Source organism: Tyto alba, unplaced genomic scaffold (assembly GCF_018691265.1).
Source record: "Tyto alba isolate M040663 unplaced genomic scaffold, T.alba_DEE_v4.0 Super-Scaffold_38, whole genome shotgun sequence".
Lineage (NCBI taxonomy): Eukaryota > Metazoa > Chordata > Aves > Strigiformes > Tytonidae > Tyto > Tyto alba.
In genome coordinates this window covers 4463738-4482079 of record NW_024881313.1, presented here as the reverse complement: position 1 = coordinate 4482079, position 18342 = coordinate 4463738, and the positions used below count along the sequence as shown (strand labels likewise).

The following is an 18342-nucleotide window of genomic DNA, read 5'->3' as shown; positions in this document are numbered from 1 at the left end:
CGTGTTCCCATCCTGCCTTCCCGACCCGACAGAACCCGGGGCAAACCTGCCTGTCCGCCAGCAGAGCGATCCTCACGCGGCCCCGCTGCGGCTGCGGGGAGCGGAGCGGGGGGAGCAGCCCCCCCAATCCCCCCCCAGCCCCCGGGGTGAGAGCAGCCCGGCCGGGCCCAGCCCTCCGAGCTGCCCCTCGGGAGGCAAGCGTGGGAAACAACATCAGCGCCGCCTTTTCCCCCTCGCTGAAATTTAACCAGAGCGTCTTTTCTTAAAGCCTTGACTTGACATCCTCGCCTGGGATTTATTTTGGGGGTTTGGCTCCCGGGAAAGCGCTGTTAGGTTTGTAGTGGGGTGCCCTGCATCCACTTTACCACGGGTTTCTCTGTTGTGGCTCGGCCCCCAGGCAGTAACGGCGGGGGGACCCGCGTTTCCGTAGCTTGCTGTGGTAGCAGCAGCGTCCTCGCCGCGCGGGCGGAGTTCTGCTCCGGGGCCAGAAGGCAGCCTGGGTGCAGCTCCTCACGTTCATTCACCACGTCTCCCTGTTGTACACTGAAGTAAAACTTACGCTGCCGAGATTATAAAACCCAAGGGGAATTAAAACCCGTGTTTGTGCTTGACAACAGAAATGCGTTTGGAGGAAAAAAGAGGGAAAAAAAAGAAAAAGCAGCTGTTTCTAGTGGGTATTGTTTAATATTGTTTAAAATACTTCTTTTAATAGGATGATGACAATGCTGTACCTTCTGCTCCTGATCCTCCAAGTCTCCTCTTGCACGAACGCGGAACAGGTTTCTGCTTCGATTCCAGGTAAAAGTTAATCTTTTATTGGTCTTTAATGGCGTGGGTGTGTTCTGTATAACGTGGGTATGTTCTATATAACGTGGGTATGTTCTATATAACGTGGGTATGTTTCTAGATAGGTTTTTACTCAGGGGTGGGGGGGTGGAGATGCAAAACTATTAAGCATTTTCAGTGAATGTTTGGTTTTCGATTAACTGACAGAGACTGTGCTGTCAGACTGGGGAGGACTGTTTGTGCTCCACCTCACTTTGAGCGAACGCGGACAATTGCTTCAGTAAATGAATGAATAACTTTGGGGTTTTCTCCTCGCTTTCCAACCTAATTGTGAACCTAAGTTTAGAGCTTTTATAAAGTGTTATGTTTGCTAAGAGCAAGCATTTATGAGCGGGGAGAGTGGTTTCCCATGAAACTGCTTGGCCATTAAGGCGTTCAGTAGATTTGTATTCAGTGCAGCGGTAGCTGGAATTATGTCAAAATTATGCAGCTTTTAAAACGCCAGGTTATTTTGGAATTCCTGTGTAAAACTACTTGAACTGTATTGAGCGCTTCAGCAAAGATGTTTAACGGGACTGTGTGATACTTGCGTAGAGAGAGAGTCTGCTCAAAGTTCCATTTGTAGTAAAGATCTTAAGTTTGGTCGCAACAGGATCCTACTTTTATTTTTTTCTTTGGCAATAACAGATCAAATAACTGTTGCCCTTTGGTTTTCTCTCCGCCTCCCCTTGAAGCTTTGATGTGCACAAGAAATGCCCTCTCTGCGACGTGATGTTCCCACCCAACTACGATCAGAGCAAGTTTGAGGAGCACGTTGAGAGCCACTGGAAGGTGTGCCCCATGTGCAGCGAGCAGTTCCCGCCTGACTACGATCAGCAAGGCTTTGAGAGGCACGTCCAGACGCACTTTGATCAAAACGTATTAAATTTTGATTAAATACTCCCTTTTGCAGTGTAGCTGAACACTTAACAACACCCCCACTTCTGAGTAGTCCACCTACAGAACAAAAACAATGCAGCTTTTCTGTATCAGTGCAAACTTCTGATTAAAAGCTAACGTACTCTCATGGGAGCTGTGATAAATCGTGGCTGTGAGCTGCTCTTGGGTTATCTTCTCTCTCTACCTAACATCATACTAAAAAAAAAAAAAAACAAAACAAAAAAACACAACCCCCCCCCTTGTTGTGTAAGTAGCTATTTATTCCCCTACTTATAGTGGAATTTGTAAGGACACGGGAATGACTCAGCCTCAGAAAAAATGAGACCAGCTTCATGATGCTCTTCTGCTACGTTAAAAAGCCACCAAAGCACCTGTGGCTTCTCTTGACCGTCACTGAGGCACGACTAAAAATGTAATAAACAGATGCTCCTCCTAGCAGATTTGTGTAGTTTTTCTTTGAGTAACAGTTAAATCAGAAAGTTACCTTAATTACCCGATGAAAATCTAGTTTTCTAGTACCTCTCTGAAATGTAGATGCATGTACTGTGAGATTACATGCTTGCAACAAAAGGAATGGCGAATACTTCAGTTTTACATAGAGAACGTTTGCCTTAAGGGATAATGCTGAATTCCACACGTTATACCTTAAGGCAGGACTTTTGAGTTGAAAGAAACTGCTGTGCTTAAATGCCTGAAAGTAATTGTTTAAAAAACCCGTTGCCATTATGTTGCAGTTGCAGTCAGTAGAAAATACTGTTCTATTTTCACAACAGTGAATTGTGTTCCTTCTGGCTTAGGGCTTTTAAAACCTGCATTTTAACCTTATGTATTTCTTTCCAGTAAGTAAAACCACGTGTGTATATCCCAACATTTTATATTTACTTTAACTGTATTAAGTAAATTTGCTTTCCACTTGTTGTACAGTAGTCTTGTTACATTAAAAGCAAAATTACTGCTGGAGTCAGTGGTCCTTCTTTCCTGCTGCTCGTTTTGAAGTGAGTTTAGGCTTCACGTGCTGACAGCCAGGGATGTTTCAGCTCTGTCTGACAAAGCAGCTGTCGCTCACAGCTATTTCTGATGCTCTTGGAAAGATTCAGGGGTCGGGGTTTGGAGTGGCTGCTGTTGCTGGCAGTTCTCCTGCGAACACGCGCAGGATTCACGGGAAGCCGCGTGACACAAACAGACCCCAGTGTCAGGACAGCGTCAGTCCTGTTTCCCATTTACATCTTAGATTGTTTTTGTTTTTGTTTTTTAACGAACGGTGAACTTCATGTCAGGAGATGGTTTAAGGTAAGGCATAGAAGTACTAAAAGAATATTTTGTCAGGTTTTTTTTTCTTACCCTAACTCAACAGCATCTGAACACAGAACAGGCTGCAAAACCAAACTCTTATCAGTTGTTATTATTAAATATTTATGAAATGTCAGAGGTTGGTATTGCCCGGAGGCAGGACAACCTCAAAACCTGATTGGGCCACAGCAGGGCCCTCGCTCGGGGGTGTGTGTGTGTGTGCATGTGTGTCTGTATCTACAGGGAATCACTGAAGTAGTTTCCCTGGTGAGCAGCCACCCTGACCCGGGTGCTTAAATCAACCTCCCCCCTGAGTCCGCAGGTACAGGTGGGAAGCCAAATGCCTACACCAAAACCTCGCTGAATGAAAATTTTGATGATTTCCCCTTTCATAAAGTTATGCCACTTAATTCCTGACGACCTTCAGAAGAATGGTACCCCCCATCCTGCCATCAGAAGGGGGCTTCTGTAGCATCGGTCCAAATTTTACCTGCTAACCGGAGTCCTGTTGCAATGGTGGATGTAAACAGCCTACGAAATCTTGACATCCTTTTTGACCAATTAAACCAAAATAATACCCATTTTTCTCCAGGCTGTGGCGTTCCGCGGGATCCTGCGCGTTACTGGCGATGTGCTCAAGTTGCCTCGGGTGTTTACTGGATACAGAGTTTGATGATACCAATGTAAAATGTACAAATACAAGACCGCGCAGTTTGAGAACTTAACTCTTTAGGTTAGGAATGAGTGAAGAGCAGTCGTTTTAGGTCAGAGGCAGTTTATTTTAAATGTGATTTGATTTACATTTATAAGCAGCTTTCTCGACAAGAATTCTTTAAGTTGCCTTCAGTTCTAAAACAAACCTCTGTCACTTTCAAACTTAAAGTACTTTGTCCCCAACAAAACATATGAAAATATAATTTAAAGCACACTTTTCACAGACACAGTACAATACATTCACTATACACAGTATAACAAAATAGTCCCATCTTTACCTGTTTAATAATACTGTCACAATGAATAGGTAAATAGAAACTGGAATTTCATTTTTTATAGTTGAAAGGAATTTACATGCAACGATGACGTTTTACGACTGTTTAGCTGTTGAACAAATTTACCCAGCCTGGAGTTTCTTGCACCAGGAGCAGAGCCAAAACGTATTTGTGGGCCAGAGCTGTTGCCAAAACTGCAGAAGGTGGGAAGGGGCCACCTGGGGCCCCTCGTGTCCCAGTAACTCCCATGTCTGGATCATCCTTTAAAGCTGGCTGACAGCACCGTCCGACCTAACGAGCACTGTCGCCTCTCTGGGATTTGAAAAAGTCACGTTTCCTTCGTCGGACGGTTCCTAAGTGTTTTAAGGAGACTCTTACTCTGCTGGAGAAGAGGTAATTGTCGTCCTTCCTTACAAAGTTCGCATTTAAAGCTTTGGGAAAAAAAAAAAAAAAAAAAAAAAAAAAAAAAAAAAGCGAAGGGAAAGCTCGCTCCTCCTTTAGCTGAGCTCGCTTTTGCACTTAAAGGACGAGGAGCTGAGCGAAGGCAATGACCGTGTTGAACGCAGCGAGTTCCTCCCCAGCCCGAGGCAGGCGCCCGGGCCGGCCGGGCTCCCGCCAGCCCAGCTCCAGCAACAGCACCTGGGAGAGAATGTGCCCGGCCGGGGGGTAGAGCAACGCGCCCTCGGGCACCGTCCGGACACGGAGCGCTCTCACGCTGGCTTTTTGTTTCAAGTCAGTCTCTGACCACCTGCTGCAAGAAGCACTTAATCTTCAGTAAGGCTCATATGTCGTATTTCAGCAAAATTAACTGTAAAGCTAAACAGACACTTCCAGAGGGAAGGCGGTGACCTACGACGAGAAGCGAAAAATGCGCAAAGCAAAACTCAAAATACAATGAACGTGAGGGAGAGGCATTAGAAACTCCCTTAGCACAAGTAATGGACCTCCTTAAACCATGCGCAGAATTTTTAATTTTTATTTGCAACCACAGGCACATGCTCGTACAGTAGTTGCAAGAATTGGCAACACATAAAACATTAAATCTGTTGGCAATAGAGAACTACAAAGTGCTTTAAAACTTCATCTGAGATGAAGATAATTGTTTCTCACACACACATAAATTTGCACTTAAGTATTTCCAAGTGTCTTTCTAACAGATACTTCAGGGGTAAATATTTAGTTGGACTGGGATATTGGTCCTCAAACGTTTGATGGGCATGAACATAATATGACATCTCGTACAAAAAAAAAAAAAAAAAAAAAAAGGTAGTAATTGCTAACACTAAAGGTGATTGTTTACTAGTTCGAATGGCAAGATTTTCAGCATTTTAAGAGGGAGGAAAAAAAAAGATTTGCAAGATAATATAAAATACAGCAAGCACACCTTTTTATGTATGTTATTTAAGTATGAAAATATTTTTAGCATATTATGTTAAACATTCTTTCTTATTTATATTTCCATTACCTAAAAGACTTGCTACTCCACTGATAACTCCATTATGTAAGGCATGTTAACTATAGTTTGACGAGGGTGGTATTGTTTTGGTTTTGCACACACATTGACAGATGCATTGAAAGTCTTCATCACATTACAATCTTGAAAGGATGTCAGTGCCAAGCTCTCCTCCTCTCGCTCCTATCCGACGCTCCAGTACAACTAAATATGCAACTCCCCCCCACCCCCACCCCCCACCCCCGATTTTTTTGTTTGTTTCGGAGAAAAATGTTCTGAAGAACCTGTAGCTTTTATAGCACCTTATCTCAAAGTAATGAAAATGGGTATGATGATTACATGTGCAAATGTACAAAATCATTACCTCTACAAAGATACATCATTCCAAAATTACAGAAAATTTTTAAAGCATGCATTTTAACTTTTTGAAAGGGTTGCTGAATGCTTCCCCTGAAAAAGGTGGCTGTTCTCAAAATCAGCAACTGCTGGTGAGGATTTCTTGGCACGTTTGTGACCAGCACGTTATTGCTGCATCTTCCTGATAATCTCAGCAGACACGGGGGGATGGAAATTGATTGTGTGGTGCCGCAGGCCCTGAGCTGTCTTGTAACTCTTTCCACAGCGACATTTGAATGGTTTGCGTACGCGGATTTGCGTTCTGTGCCCGTTCTTGGCGTGGTACTTTATACCGTTCACATTCTGCAGGGTGAGAAAGGAAAACGTTGGGGGTTGAGCGGGCTGGGAATGGCTTCGCTTCGGTTAAAAAGGGAAAACCGATTTAACGCGGCGGGCAAAAATCAGAGGAAGCCCCACCAGGTGCTGCGCCCGTGTTGGGCTCTCGAGATCGGAGGAGGGACAAGGAGGAGGACGAGCTGTGCGGTTCTAACGCAGGGAACTTACCTCCCTGGGGAGTTCTGCTCTCTACCTCCCAACGTAGGGCACTTTCCCCAAAACCACCGTTTAACGGCCTCGGACGGTCTTTGCTCCCTGACATTTTTTCACACAGCACTGACACTTTCTATTCAGAGGTTCATTTACAAGCAAACAAAGAACTGGCACGAGGACTCGAGTCACACTTCTTCAAAAAGCTGAAGCTCCCCTCCATGGCGCGTTTGCTCCGTTCCGTGTCATTGTTTCTAGAATATGTCTTTAGGCACCAGCAAATTCTGATAGTTTACACATTGTCTCCAAAGAATTAACTGCAGGGAACACTGAACTCAAACTGTTACACAGGGCGCGCGCTTAGAAAATGATCCAGAGCAGCTCTCTTCAAAACAGCTATTGTTTGGGAACGTTCTGCAGCGAAAACTAGAGAACTGATCCACAGCCCTTTGGAGAGGAAGAGCGACAGGCAGCACCACAACACACCCTTACAGCGGCAAGGTCAGGCAACCGGCAGCGCTTTGGCTAGGTTAATCAAGAACCTTACTAAACATAAATCAAAATCTCACCCCCCCCCCCGTCCTCCTTTTCACCTATTTCTGGTAAAAACGGGCGGAGCTGTTGTGGTCCCAACAGCTGCTGTGAGAGTTGTGATTGTTGTGATAGGGCTTTATGTGGGATTTGTCTTACTGGAGTCTCGCTTATCCGGCTGCCACTAAAAAAGCTGGCATTTTTGAATAAACGGGGAAAGGGAAACTGTCTTTCAATAAAAGCTTCCCCTAGGAAGAAACCAAAGAAGATGCCAATACAATCTGTGACAAAAAGATACAGCTCAGGCTCTACCGTGTCCTCTCTCAAGTTTCCAGATAGCTAGCTCAGAGTTCGTTTGTTATTTTTTTTTTTTTAAACTATTAAAAAAAATCTAAAGCCAATTAACAGGCTGGATATTAATTAACCCACTGAATTAAGTTTCAGGGATTTTGTCTTTGCTGGACCACTGCCTGGTCTTACAGATAATAAAATGTCCCCTTGGCTCTTTAAGGCACAAGTTCAGTTTTATCAAAGCTCAGCTTACAGTAAAGGGAAGCTCCAGCTCAGAACGGACAAGTTAGACAGTTGGTTTAAAAAACCCAACAAAAACAAAACCAAAAAAAAAGCAAAAGCAAAAGCCTTCAGTAAACAGAATAGAGCTACAGCTCCTAAAACTTCAGAAGACCCGATATACATCCGAAAGCAAACCCCAGAAAGGCACGAGGTTAACACCTTCAATACCACCCTCTGCCGACGCTTCCCTTCCTCCTCCCCCACCTCCTAATCCAATCTATTCGGAGTCAGCTCAAGTGTCACGTTCCACTCCTGAGAGAGACCGTCCTGCTGCGTGCTGCCCCCCACTGCCCCACTTCAACCACAGTGAGCAAAACGCGTGGAGGGAACTCGCAGCTCCCATCAGGAAAGTTGGGAGGGATGTAACTGCAGGAGAAACCACTCGGTCCCCCCAGATAGCTACGGTGTTCTCATTTGACAGTGTCAAATACTGGTCCTTATTTGTTACGCATTAACCGTGCCACGTGTAGCAATGTATTTTTAATCTTTACACAAAAGCAGTTATCCGGTTCCGATCCCGGAGCTGAGCGCGGTCCCGTTCCCCTCAGAGCCCGGTGAGGCCCAGGGCAGTCTGTAGGGCTGAGCTGGCGGTTCAGGGTGGCTGGGCAGGTTGATTGGTGGAAATCCTTTAGGAAGAAACACTCAGCCTAAAATATCCACCCTGGAAAAAGGGTACGGTGCAAGACTGCAAGCAACTGCTTTGCAGGAATCCGTGCCTCTCTCCTCCAGAGCGCCCAAAGCCCCACTTGACATTGCAAATCCAGCCCCCCAAACTGTCCTTTATGTCCTCAAAAATACTGGACAACAACGGCACAGCTCTCACCTGAGGCATGGGAGACAAGAATCTGCAGTCTCCTGTACAGACCAGGCGTAAGAACACGAGGGATTTAGTGCAGGTTATTTCTGGGTGGAGAGTGTTCAGAGGAGGCAGAAGGCTGCAGCGCTCAGACGAGAGCACGCCAAAGCTACAAGATCATCCTCGAGAGCAGTCAAGTGAATTCCCCGCAAGTTATGTGAGATCCTGGGGCAGCTTTGAGGTGGTTTTGTGCAGAGTTACAGCCTCCAGCAGCCTGCAGGACTGCCAAGGCGAGGGGGCTGCGGCTGTCACCGGGGGGCATGAGGACTGGCACTGGCATCTGCCAAAAGCCAAGTACCCTTAAGGACCTGCGCCTCCTCCAAAGGAGAGAAAATCTGGGGGTGATCTGTTCAACTTTTGCTACTGCAGTGAGATTTTAAAAACAAAGTTATGTCCAAACCCAATACGTAGTTCGGAAACTACAGAAACCTGTTGAGACTTTTTAATTTTTGTAAGAAATCACTCTGAGATACTTTTAAACTAGTAGCAAATGCTACAGATGCCATAAATACGCAATCACAAAAATCCCCACTCTTCCATGCCAGTGGTACTCTCTCGATCCACATTTTTTACTGACCCATCATCCAGCCTCAAGCAGAGAGTGCACCACGTGCTTTGATGAAGGGGGAGAAGTACTTTCAGGCAGAACAATTTAAGGAAATGCCAAACCAGAAACCTATGTGGAAAGAATTGGGCCACGGAAGGTTTGAAAAATAGCAAACCATGCAGAGTATGAGGAGCTGGTATGACATGAAATTTGACCTGTACTTCTGCCTAAAAGAAAACTGTTGGTAGAATTACAGTTGACTCTTCAGCGCTTTTTCCACTGCTGTAATGTAAACAATTCGTTGTATGTCTGGGTGGAGTTTGTTGAGGTATGGCAAAAGCCAGTGCCAAACTCATACATCAAATTTATTGCTCCGGTTACTTAGGTTGCTCATTATTTACTTTCACAGATGATTGAGGAAGAAGATGGCAGTAGAGAAGGGCACCCTAAAAACTTAAACAGGAGGAAATAATTATTAACCTGGGACTAGATCAGGAGGAGATACAGAAGTTCAGAGTGGCACTACCTGGTTTGCACGGACACAGGGGGCTGCTACCCTGCTGGAGGTGTGCGAGCGGGCCACCCCCTCCACGCAGGCATCGAGGGTGGCTTGGGAGGATTTCTTGTTTCAGGACCTGGACGTTCATACACGGTTTTGTATCCCCTGGCTGTTCTTCCTGAAGTTTCTTTCCTTTGTGGGACCGGTTCCTCTTTGCTCAACTTGCAAGCTCTGGCTTTCTCCTTTCTTTCAAGTAAATTCTCTCCCCTCCCTCTCTCACGTCAATATTCTCCTTCCCAAAGCTCTGCTGAGTGTCACTGCCCTTAGATCAGCCTTCCCAGGGGTTTGCCCACCCGACAGGACCCTTGTCCCATTACCTGCCAGAAAGACAAGCCCAATCTTGGCATTCTTGGAATGTACCACTTCTCCTCTTGCCCAAGACCAAAAGGCAGTCACGCATATCAGCTACATTTGATATGTCCAGCAATCTATTATTTTTGTCCTATTGTAGTTGCACAAACGAGAAAAATTGTGACAAATACTCTAGTGTTTTTCTCTATAACAGTATATATGCAGTATCTATAAGTTTTTTGTTTTTTTTTTTTTTGTTTTTTTTTTTTTAATATCTATTATGTATCAAACTTCATCTGCTATTTGGAAGTTGCCCAAATATGTTTATCTACATGTACACGTTTTGCATGTCCTTCTCCAGAGCTAAAGACCAAATAACTGACACACACAGGTGGTATTGAATAAAACACCAAAACTGCCAGATTCATAAATCCACACTTCAGCTCCTACAGGTGGCATTTTGCAAAGCACGTTAACAACTCAATATGCAGAGGCTTCTGGACAGGTCTTCTACATGTGGATGTAAAGCCAAACTTTGGTGAGGGTGAACTCCAAAGAAACAGAACCAAGGTCTTTGGGTTCCTTCAAATCACACAGATGATTTTTTCAAAGTCAAATTTCAGGCATCAAATACAAATCATACGAACAAAAAGCGATCCATAGACGGCAAACTATAAAATAATAATAATTTGTTCTCTAGGTCAGTAACCGTAATTAGATAAAAAGAAAGGAAGCTTCAGAAACTGGTTCAGAGGCTCGTGTTTTAAGCAATTAGAAGTCAGTGTGCTCCAGATTCATTTAGGTGTTTCTGACTATCCCACAAACAAATTTACAAATCATTTAAAAAGCACTCTTTTCCCCCCAAAACTTCAGCTTCTCAAGAAAATCTCATACCATACAGAGGGCTTAGTACCGATAACATGGTCCAGGCAAGCAATTTTATTTCTTAAAAAAATAAAGTTCCTGAAGAACAACTGAACGTTTATGACTCATTTCTACTGCACCGCCTATGGGAAACTGCCAAGAGATAGCAGCTGGGCAGGAGGCCAGGAGGGTCTTCTGATACTCATCTGGGCTGGTGTATAAACATGTTCTCATTAGTTTTCATTGTCTGCCCCAGCCCATTCCTTGGGAGTATTTGTTGTACTCATTCTTGTCTTATTTACCTTCCCGTAATGACTTTTCAGTGCAGAGGCCATCTTTTATCCTTGTACATTGTTTGCAAAAAGGAGCCCCATCCCAACTGGGTCTTTTAAGCAGTGCTGTAATACAAATAACCTATCTAAAAATAATGTTTCTGCTTCTCAAACGTACGTCACCTAAGGCCAGACAAAAGAAAACTGTGTATATCCTCCTTTCCTCCTCTCTCCCTAAAGGAATGCATCCTTTCTCAGCCGTAAAGTGAGCCTGGCAATTACTGTATGTGCATGTCCGTGTTCCTGTTTGGAGCTCTATAATTGTTTTACAGCCCTGACTGTGATTATCCAGTGCCCACCAGAAAATCCCAGTGCTTTGATCACAGGACTCCCTACCCAGACTCCACAAATAATTCATCAGTGAAGGGGGTTAAGCAGAAGGAAGATGAAGAGGAAACAAGAAACACAGCTGACACAAGGCTAAAAGGAAGGAAACCAAGATAAAAATGTAAGAAGCAAAAAAAAATGTAGGCTGAAAAGAAAAAAGGGAGGAAACAGAGCCCACAGAAAAGAGAAATGAGGTGAGGCAGAGTTTAAGGAAATGTGTTTTCCTATCAGGACTAAACAGAGGTGAGTATCTTAGGAAAATATGGTACTTTTTATTTGCTGCTGCTCTCTGTCAGCCTCTGTAAGGATCGCCGATTTGTTCCCTGTCCGAGTGTCCCAACATTAATGGTGTATAAGCTATCCCCCCTCAGACAGTCCTCATGCATTTGAGATGAAGGTAGTGAGATAGCAGAAGCAGGCAGAAACAGCTTGCCTATTTGGGCAATAAAAAGACAGAGGGCTGGCAGTCAAACAGAGAACAGACAGGATACAGCAAATTACAGGGTTCTCCTTCCAGCCTTTGCCATTAAGTGAATGTTTTCTGCAATGCATGGATGCCCTGTGGGCACAGTGACTTCTAACAATCACCACGGCTTGTCTGCTTCCTGAGCTAGGGATTTAGCTTTTATATTATATCCTTCATCTGGCATAACTTCCACCACACGCAAGGAAAGCATTAATCTTGAACAACGTGGGTATATCTGCAAAGTAACAGTTGCAAATGGTCTGAAAACGTCTTTCCCTCTGCCCTGCCCCTGGAGGAGGTGGTCAGTTTTTTCGGTAAACTGAAGAGGGGAACAGCCCTTATGTAGTTGAGGCCAACCTCTGCAAAAAAAAAAGACCTGTGTGTCACTGCGAAACAAGAGCACTGCTTCCTTGCTCGTGTTTTAAGTAAGTACTGTCAGTATTAACTGACCTGCATGGGGATCTAAGCCTTGTGATTTGCAGCTCTGGGAGCCGCTGCAGCCCAGAGCAGCTGCGGCATCACTGGAACACGTTTTCCTCCACTACACAGTGTCACGCACAGTTTATTCATTCTTGTCACAACTGTTTTATCTCAAATGCTACTGGTCTTCCTATAGCTCTCCTTCGCACTTCTGCGTTCCTCTAAGTCCCTATTTTCCAGTTATTTAAAGGAGAAGCCATAAAATAAAACCAGTGTAAACCCGACCCAACCACCACTGCTTTTTCTAAGGTATAGGTCAGCGGTTGAATTTTCCAGTACTTCATGCAAAAAAATTCAGAAAAAGATTTAGAGGAACTGCGCAACACGCTATTTCGGTTCCCCAATGTCAGTGACTATAGAACACCACACAGAAGTTCAAGCTGTTCAATACACTTTCATCTGTCTCTGCACCAATTCACATGCAGCAGTACTCCTCACAACATCATAGCACGTTCTGCACCAGCCAGTTCAAGGTTCAAAGTTGAAGATGTTTCACTCCCACAGACAAAAATCCCTCGTGATGGAGAGTAATGAAAGGGGTGGGGGTGTGTGGGGGAATTACTTCCCAGCATGTCATGCAGAGGGGTGCAAGCCCTGCACGTGGGGCCAGACGCGCTGACAAGATGTGTGGATGGCTCAGGGGGACTCAGACCCAGGACACAATGGTGCCAGAATTTCTCGCAGGCTCTGCCTTCCCGAGGTGACCTCTGACTGGCAAAACGTTAACCACCGCCCTCCGCACATCCCCTTTAGCAGGAAAAGTACCCCGGGCACAGTTTTGCTAAAGGACAGGCAGTAGCTCTAGCAGTTAAGCAGAAGGGATTCACCCGGCACTGATGGACAGCGGCTTTTTAGTGCCTCTGAACGGGACTCGAGAGATTATTTTGCTGGTAGTACCTCCTGCATTCTGCAGTTAATTTGTCTAAATAATCGAAAGCTAGTTAAAATGTATAAAGCAAAAGAGTAACTATACCTGATCTCTCCTGACAGGCAGGGATGCAAAAGGCTAGATCGTTTTTAAAATTGGTAACTTGGCTCTGCTGGAGAGGAAACTAGTGAATAAAATATGTACTCTGCTAAAATGCCACAAAAATAAACGTGTAGTCTATTAAACAAGAAAGGTGCAAACTGATTTTAGAGGCTTCCCCCCTGCTCCCCCCCCCCCATCAGCAGGAAATAAGGTAGGTCTGCACTATGGCTTACCTTATATCTTTTTTTACATCCAGGAACAGGACAGGCAAAAGGTTTTTCATCCCCTCCATTCATGCACATTGAACTAAGGATAGCTTCAGAGCTGATAGCACTTTCTGTAGTCCAGGACTCATCACTGTCTGATTCTTCATAGTCTACTTCCTCCTCATCATATTCACTCCCTAGAAAAGCAGGGTAGTGAGATAAAACAAGAATAAATAAGAGCACAGCAAGATAACACGTTCTGCATTTATTACATCAGTTACAATGACTTGTAATTTCCCCACTTCTGTCTTTGCTGGAAGACAGTTATTTTTAATTTTATAAACCTATCTTTCTTACAGTTATTTATTCCTTCATAAAGACAGCACTGTTTTGTTGTGTTTTTTTTTTGTTTGTTTGTTTGTTTGTTTGTTTGTTTTTTCCTAACAACCAGGACAGGCATTATTAATATATCTTCATAAACTGTTAACTGCGTGGCACAGAAAGTTCAAAGGACTGATTTTAAAATGCAGTTTCATTACTCCTCAAACACCAGGATCCTTCTGTCTTTCCCAGTGCCTGAACAGAAAATGTGTTTTCCCCCTGCCCCCTGCAATTAAAGCTAATTTTAAGGCTTTTCTTTATGCAATACAATACTGAAGAGCGTAATTCTACAGATCATAAACAGTGTAAAATAATATGTTGACAAGTCCTAATGCATTTACTAGCCCTTTGGAATTAATAGGAATTATAGCACAACATTAATAAGAATTATATTGTAGCAATTATAGTTGTGAAATTCATTCCCTCAGGTGTGGGGATAAATTGCATTGTGTGGCTGCCCTGAACAGACTGCATTATGTTCCAGATATGCTACGACAGCTATTTGAGCAGCTGGTGCTGAGTTTATTTATTATTTTTAATTGCAATAACTATTAATGAAATCCTCTGAAGAAGTTAAATGTGAAACAAGAGAAATTAGGAAAGCAGAATTCCAACTATAAAAATACAGTTTAAAAAAAAAAAAAAAAAGGGAAAAAAAAAAAAAAAGGCAGGGGAGGGAAGAGCCCCAGCTGATTAAAAAGAAAATATATGCACAGAGGGAGAGAGAGGGAAAGCTGAGGGAAACTTCTGTGGTGTCAGCAGGAGGTGGTGCTGTGTTTCCCCTCCCCTTTCTTCTTTCCCTTTTCCAGCTCTGCTAAATTTTATCCTCTCTGCTGAAAGACAATTTGGCTCCAAGTGCTGGAACAGCTCCCGTTATTAAAGACAGTTATGTGACACTTGCATGGCTCTATTCGCTTCCCTCATATGCCCTCTAAGTGCACGCCTCTAAGCGGCTCTACACGCCGAGAAGAAAACGCAGACAGATGCCTCAAAGTACTTTAAAAAAGAAACATCCCAGAAAAAAACCATGCTGCAATGTACAATGGGGTCTTCGGTGTGTTTTTTCCTGCTTTGTGTGATTTTTTTTTTTTTTTTTTTTTTGCTTTCAGTGAAATGAAATACACACCTATTGTCTCCACTTTTTCCCTTTGGATTCCCCCTGCCCCAGTCTCGGCATCTCTCCATCACTCACTCCGTAAAAACGCATGTCAACTGGTAGCTGCAAGTACTCAGAGCTCCTGAGCTTTAATCAGATACTGCAAGTTCGCTTACAGATGTCAGGCCATCCACGTTTCTTTCCTGTGGTTTTCATCCGTACAGGGTGGTGCGCAGATGAGGAAAGATGGATGGTTTCCCACCGTCAACAACTGTCGACATGAGTGCACGCACACATGCTCTGCAGCACATCTGGAAAACTCTGCCCTGCTGCCTGCCACTCCTTATCCCACACCGAATGAGCGAAAGCCAAAGAAAGCATTATTGACCTCTTAAAATATGCCTGAACTCTAGGAACAGTTAACCTAAAACGAAGTTAAGAGTTGTTATAGTTTAATTAACTAATAAAAAAATGGAGGCAAAACCACAACTCTGCTTCTACGATTTCCTGCCCTTGATTGTATCTTGATGGAAAAAATTCCTCAAGCTGTTCCTTTCAAACTTTTTAGCTCAGTGGGTTTAAAAAAAAAAAAAATGCAACAGAAAACCCTATTGTAAATACACGTATGCACTCCCAGGATGAGAAAATATACAACCGTTCTAAACACTGATATACCAACAATTTCTGCCGGTATAATCACCCCCCTTGTAAGCTCCCTTAAGAGGGGGTGATTTCCTCCCAAATAGGATTTTGTTCTCCCAAAGAAAACATCATTTGAGACTGTACGACATCACTACTTTTAGTGATAACAAGGAACATGCTTTTATAAAACAACAATCAGTGCTCTATAAAACTTAATATGCAACATGGTATGTAAGGGAAAAGATACACAGAACAGTAGGGAGAAGATGCAAGCACCGCAGTTATGCATTTCCATAGGTCTTCCTGTATTTGCAGGGCAGCCTTGTAAGTTTTCTAATAACTTCATACAGTTAGACCCAGTTCTGTAACAACTGTTGCCCACGCTTCACTTACAGGTAGACACACTGAAGAAGAGAGACAGAAGAAACCAGAATGTGTGCGTAAGCATCTGTGAGGTCAGACCATCCTTACTGTTTTTTTTTTTTTTTTTTGGGGTGTGTTGTTTTTTTTTTTTTGTTTGTTTTGTTTGTTTGTTTTTTTTTTAATTAGCTTACCTGAACAAAAATGCAGTATTTTTGTCTAGTATAGACAAAAGCATTGAACAGTATAAACAAATGCTCCATTGTCTTAAGTTTTTAAATCCAGACTTGTCACTATGATTTTACAAATATGATGAGCTTTTTCAAGTATAAATAACCCTATAAATATATATTTCTTCTCACACAAAACTGTAATAATGGTGCCAAGTACCTGAAAGGCATTTTACTTTATACAAAGCTGGAACTGCGGTCTATCACTGCTTTTATCCAAGTGTTCTACTGAACTCAATTGCTTGTACTCCCTTTAAAAAATAGAATAAAAATTTTAAAATCCCAAAATGTATTTAAGAGTGTCCTGGTATAAACAAAATGCAAAAAAACTTACTGTCTTGAAAAAAAAAATTCATTAGCAATAAAAATTTATCCTTTAAATAATTATGTTGTTTCAGTTGCCATAGAAAAACAACACTGATTTAGTCAGGCTTTTAACCAATTCTGCCTCAGAATTTAATTTCCTCAGTTGTCAGTGTCTGAGAGCAGCAACCCATGTGGTGCCTCACTGACTGCGTGCGACACATCGGCGGGGGGGGGGGAAGAGGAAAAACAAAACGCACAACACACAGGTTGGCGCTGCCATAATAAACATCTCCTAGATGAGGTATTTTAATTAAGTACTGCAAGGCAGAGGACGGTGGCTTTGTGAAGCCATTCCCACGCCAGGCAGGAGTCCCTGGCCCTCAGCTGCGCGTCAGGTGTAGGAACGGCAACCCGCGCCGGCGGGGAAGCGCGCGGCAATTGCAAATAATTTTTAAGGGGGAAAAAAAAAAAAAAAAAAAAAAAAAGAATTAAAAACGAAGCACCTTTGCATCTAATCTACGGCCTGTTCCAGGGTGTAACAACTGCGTGACTTGGACCCGGATTTGCAGTAACTCCTCAGAGAGCTCCGAGAGAGCTGGCGCTCTGCTCTCCACTCGGAGGTTGCCATGCACGTGGAAAACAGGATGCTCTGCTGGGGCACGCTGCCCTTCTAGGGTTCCTGTAGCACGTATGCTAACGGCCTTACCGTTTCTCATCGTGCTTGGAAGGCAGATTGATCATTCCCCCCACCAGTTCTCGAAGGAAAAATATTGGCATAATGCTCCAGCAGTCTGAATAGCAAAAACCTCCCGCAAAAGTCAACAACACACATTTCTCTAAGATGAAGCATCTAAATATCTGGAAGGGAAAGGCTGATGGCAAAGCGTATGCTTGCAGCAAGGCAGTGTGCAAATACACAGTATTATTACTGTGACTAAATACTAGTTCCACAATAGCACCTTTACTCCTCTGGCAATGCTCTTTCTGAGGTTCCTTGGCAGCTCATTGCTTTTCACCATATCCCATTTAATCATCTGGCTTTCATTCAGAACGGTCCTACCTCAGCCTAAACTAAACTCACTGCTTTATTGTCCAAATGACTCAGTACCATCTTCAAAACATTGCCCCTGCCCTTGCATGCAGCATTCCCTCAGCCCTGGCCCACAAATCCATTTCCCCTCTCCTCACTCCAATGGCCTTGCCCAAAAAGGCTCGCTTCATCTGTGCTGCCCCCAGCAGATTAAGAAATGAAACAAAACAAAGGCAAGGAAAGAATGCTAGCACTTCTTGGTTTTGTGTTTCCAACCCCCTTCCCCCCCCCTGGAATTTTTCATACTGAGACAGTGCCACTGCTCCTCAAAGAGGAGGTGGACTCCACCGGTGGAGATGGACGTGAGGTGGGCACCACCAGGCACAGTTTGCATGGTATGCCATCTAGGAGCCAGGTGTTACATAAAATCACTAATTCTGAAAAGACAGAAAACATGCAGGGCCACAAAGTATTCCAGCAAGTTATTTATCTTTTCATTGTTATGCTCCATTGAGACATAACCCTTGACCAGTGAGAAGGCTGTCTGCATCAACAGCAGTTTATTTGCCAAAAGTAAACACGTGCACGAAAAGGGATTATGATTACTGCCTGCACGGTAAGAAGTCTTTGTAGTGTGATGAAAAGCAAAGTTGCACCATAAAGACTTGCTCTACATCTTCTTCCAGTCAGTTCTTCTATGAAAATCAGTGATAACATCACTTAATCCTACAGCAAAGTTCTCACCTCTTGAATGCCCATTTACTACTTTTTCTTTTTCCAGCAGATGAAGTCAGTAATTTAAACAGCTCAGACACATTTTGCAGAGTTAACCATGTGACATTCTGGAATAGACAACATCCCAGCTACACTGCTGAAAATCTGGAGCCTTAACTTTTATTTTTCTGGGGTTCATTCGGTATTCACACCACTGCATCTGAGACAATTTCTGCCTTCTG

At 43.6% G+C, this 18342-nt stretch overlaps 2 protein-coding genes across 5 annotated transcripts in view; one reads left to right on the top strand and one right to left on the bottom strand.

Annotated features, from left to right (window-relative positions):
* The window catches only part of TAX1BP1 (Tax1 binding protein 1), a 63402-nt gene extending 60717 nt beyond the window's left edge, over window positions 1-2685 (top strand). For all 4 annotated transcript variants that reach the window (XM_032991518.2, XM_032991517.2, XM_032991519.2 and 1 more), the window contains 2 exons: window positions 713-798; window positions 1521-2685. In XM_032991518.2, coding sequence (XP_032847409.2) covers window positions 713-798; window positions 1521-1722 — 288 coding nt within the window. In that variant the 3' untranslated portion in view covers window positions 1723-2685. The remainder of the gene's footprint in view (window positions 1-712; window positions 799-1520) is intronic.
* Window positions 2686-3773: 1088 nt separating this feature from the next.
* JAZF1 (JAZF zinc finger 1) overlaps window positions 3774-18342 on the bottom strand; it is a 208860-nt gene continuing 194291 nt past the window's right edge. The window contains exons 4-5 of the mRNA XM_032991773.2: window positions 13369-13538; window positions 3774-6156 (exon numbers count right to left, since the gene is read on the bottom strand). Coding sequence (XP_032847664.1) covers window positions 5980-6156; window positions 13369-13538 — 347 coding nt within the window. The 3' untranslated portion in view covers window positions 3774-5979. The remainder of the gene's footprint in view (window positions 6157-13368; window positions 13539-18342) is intronic.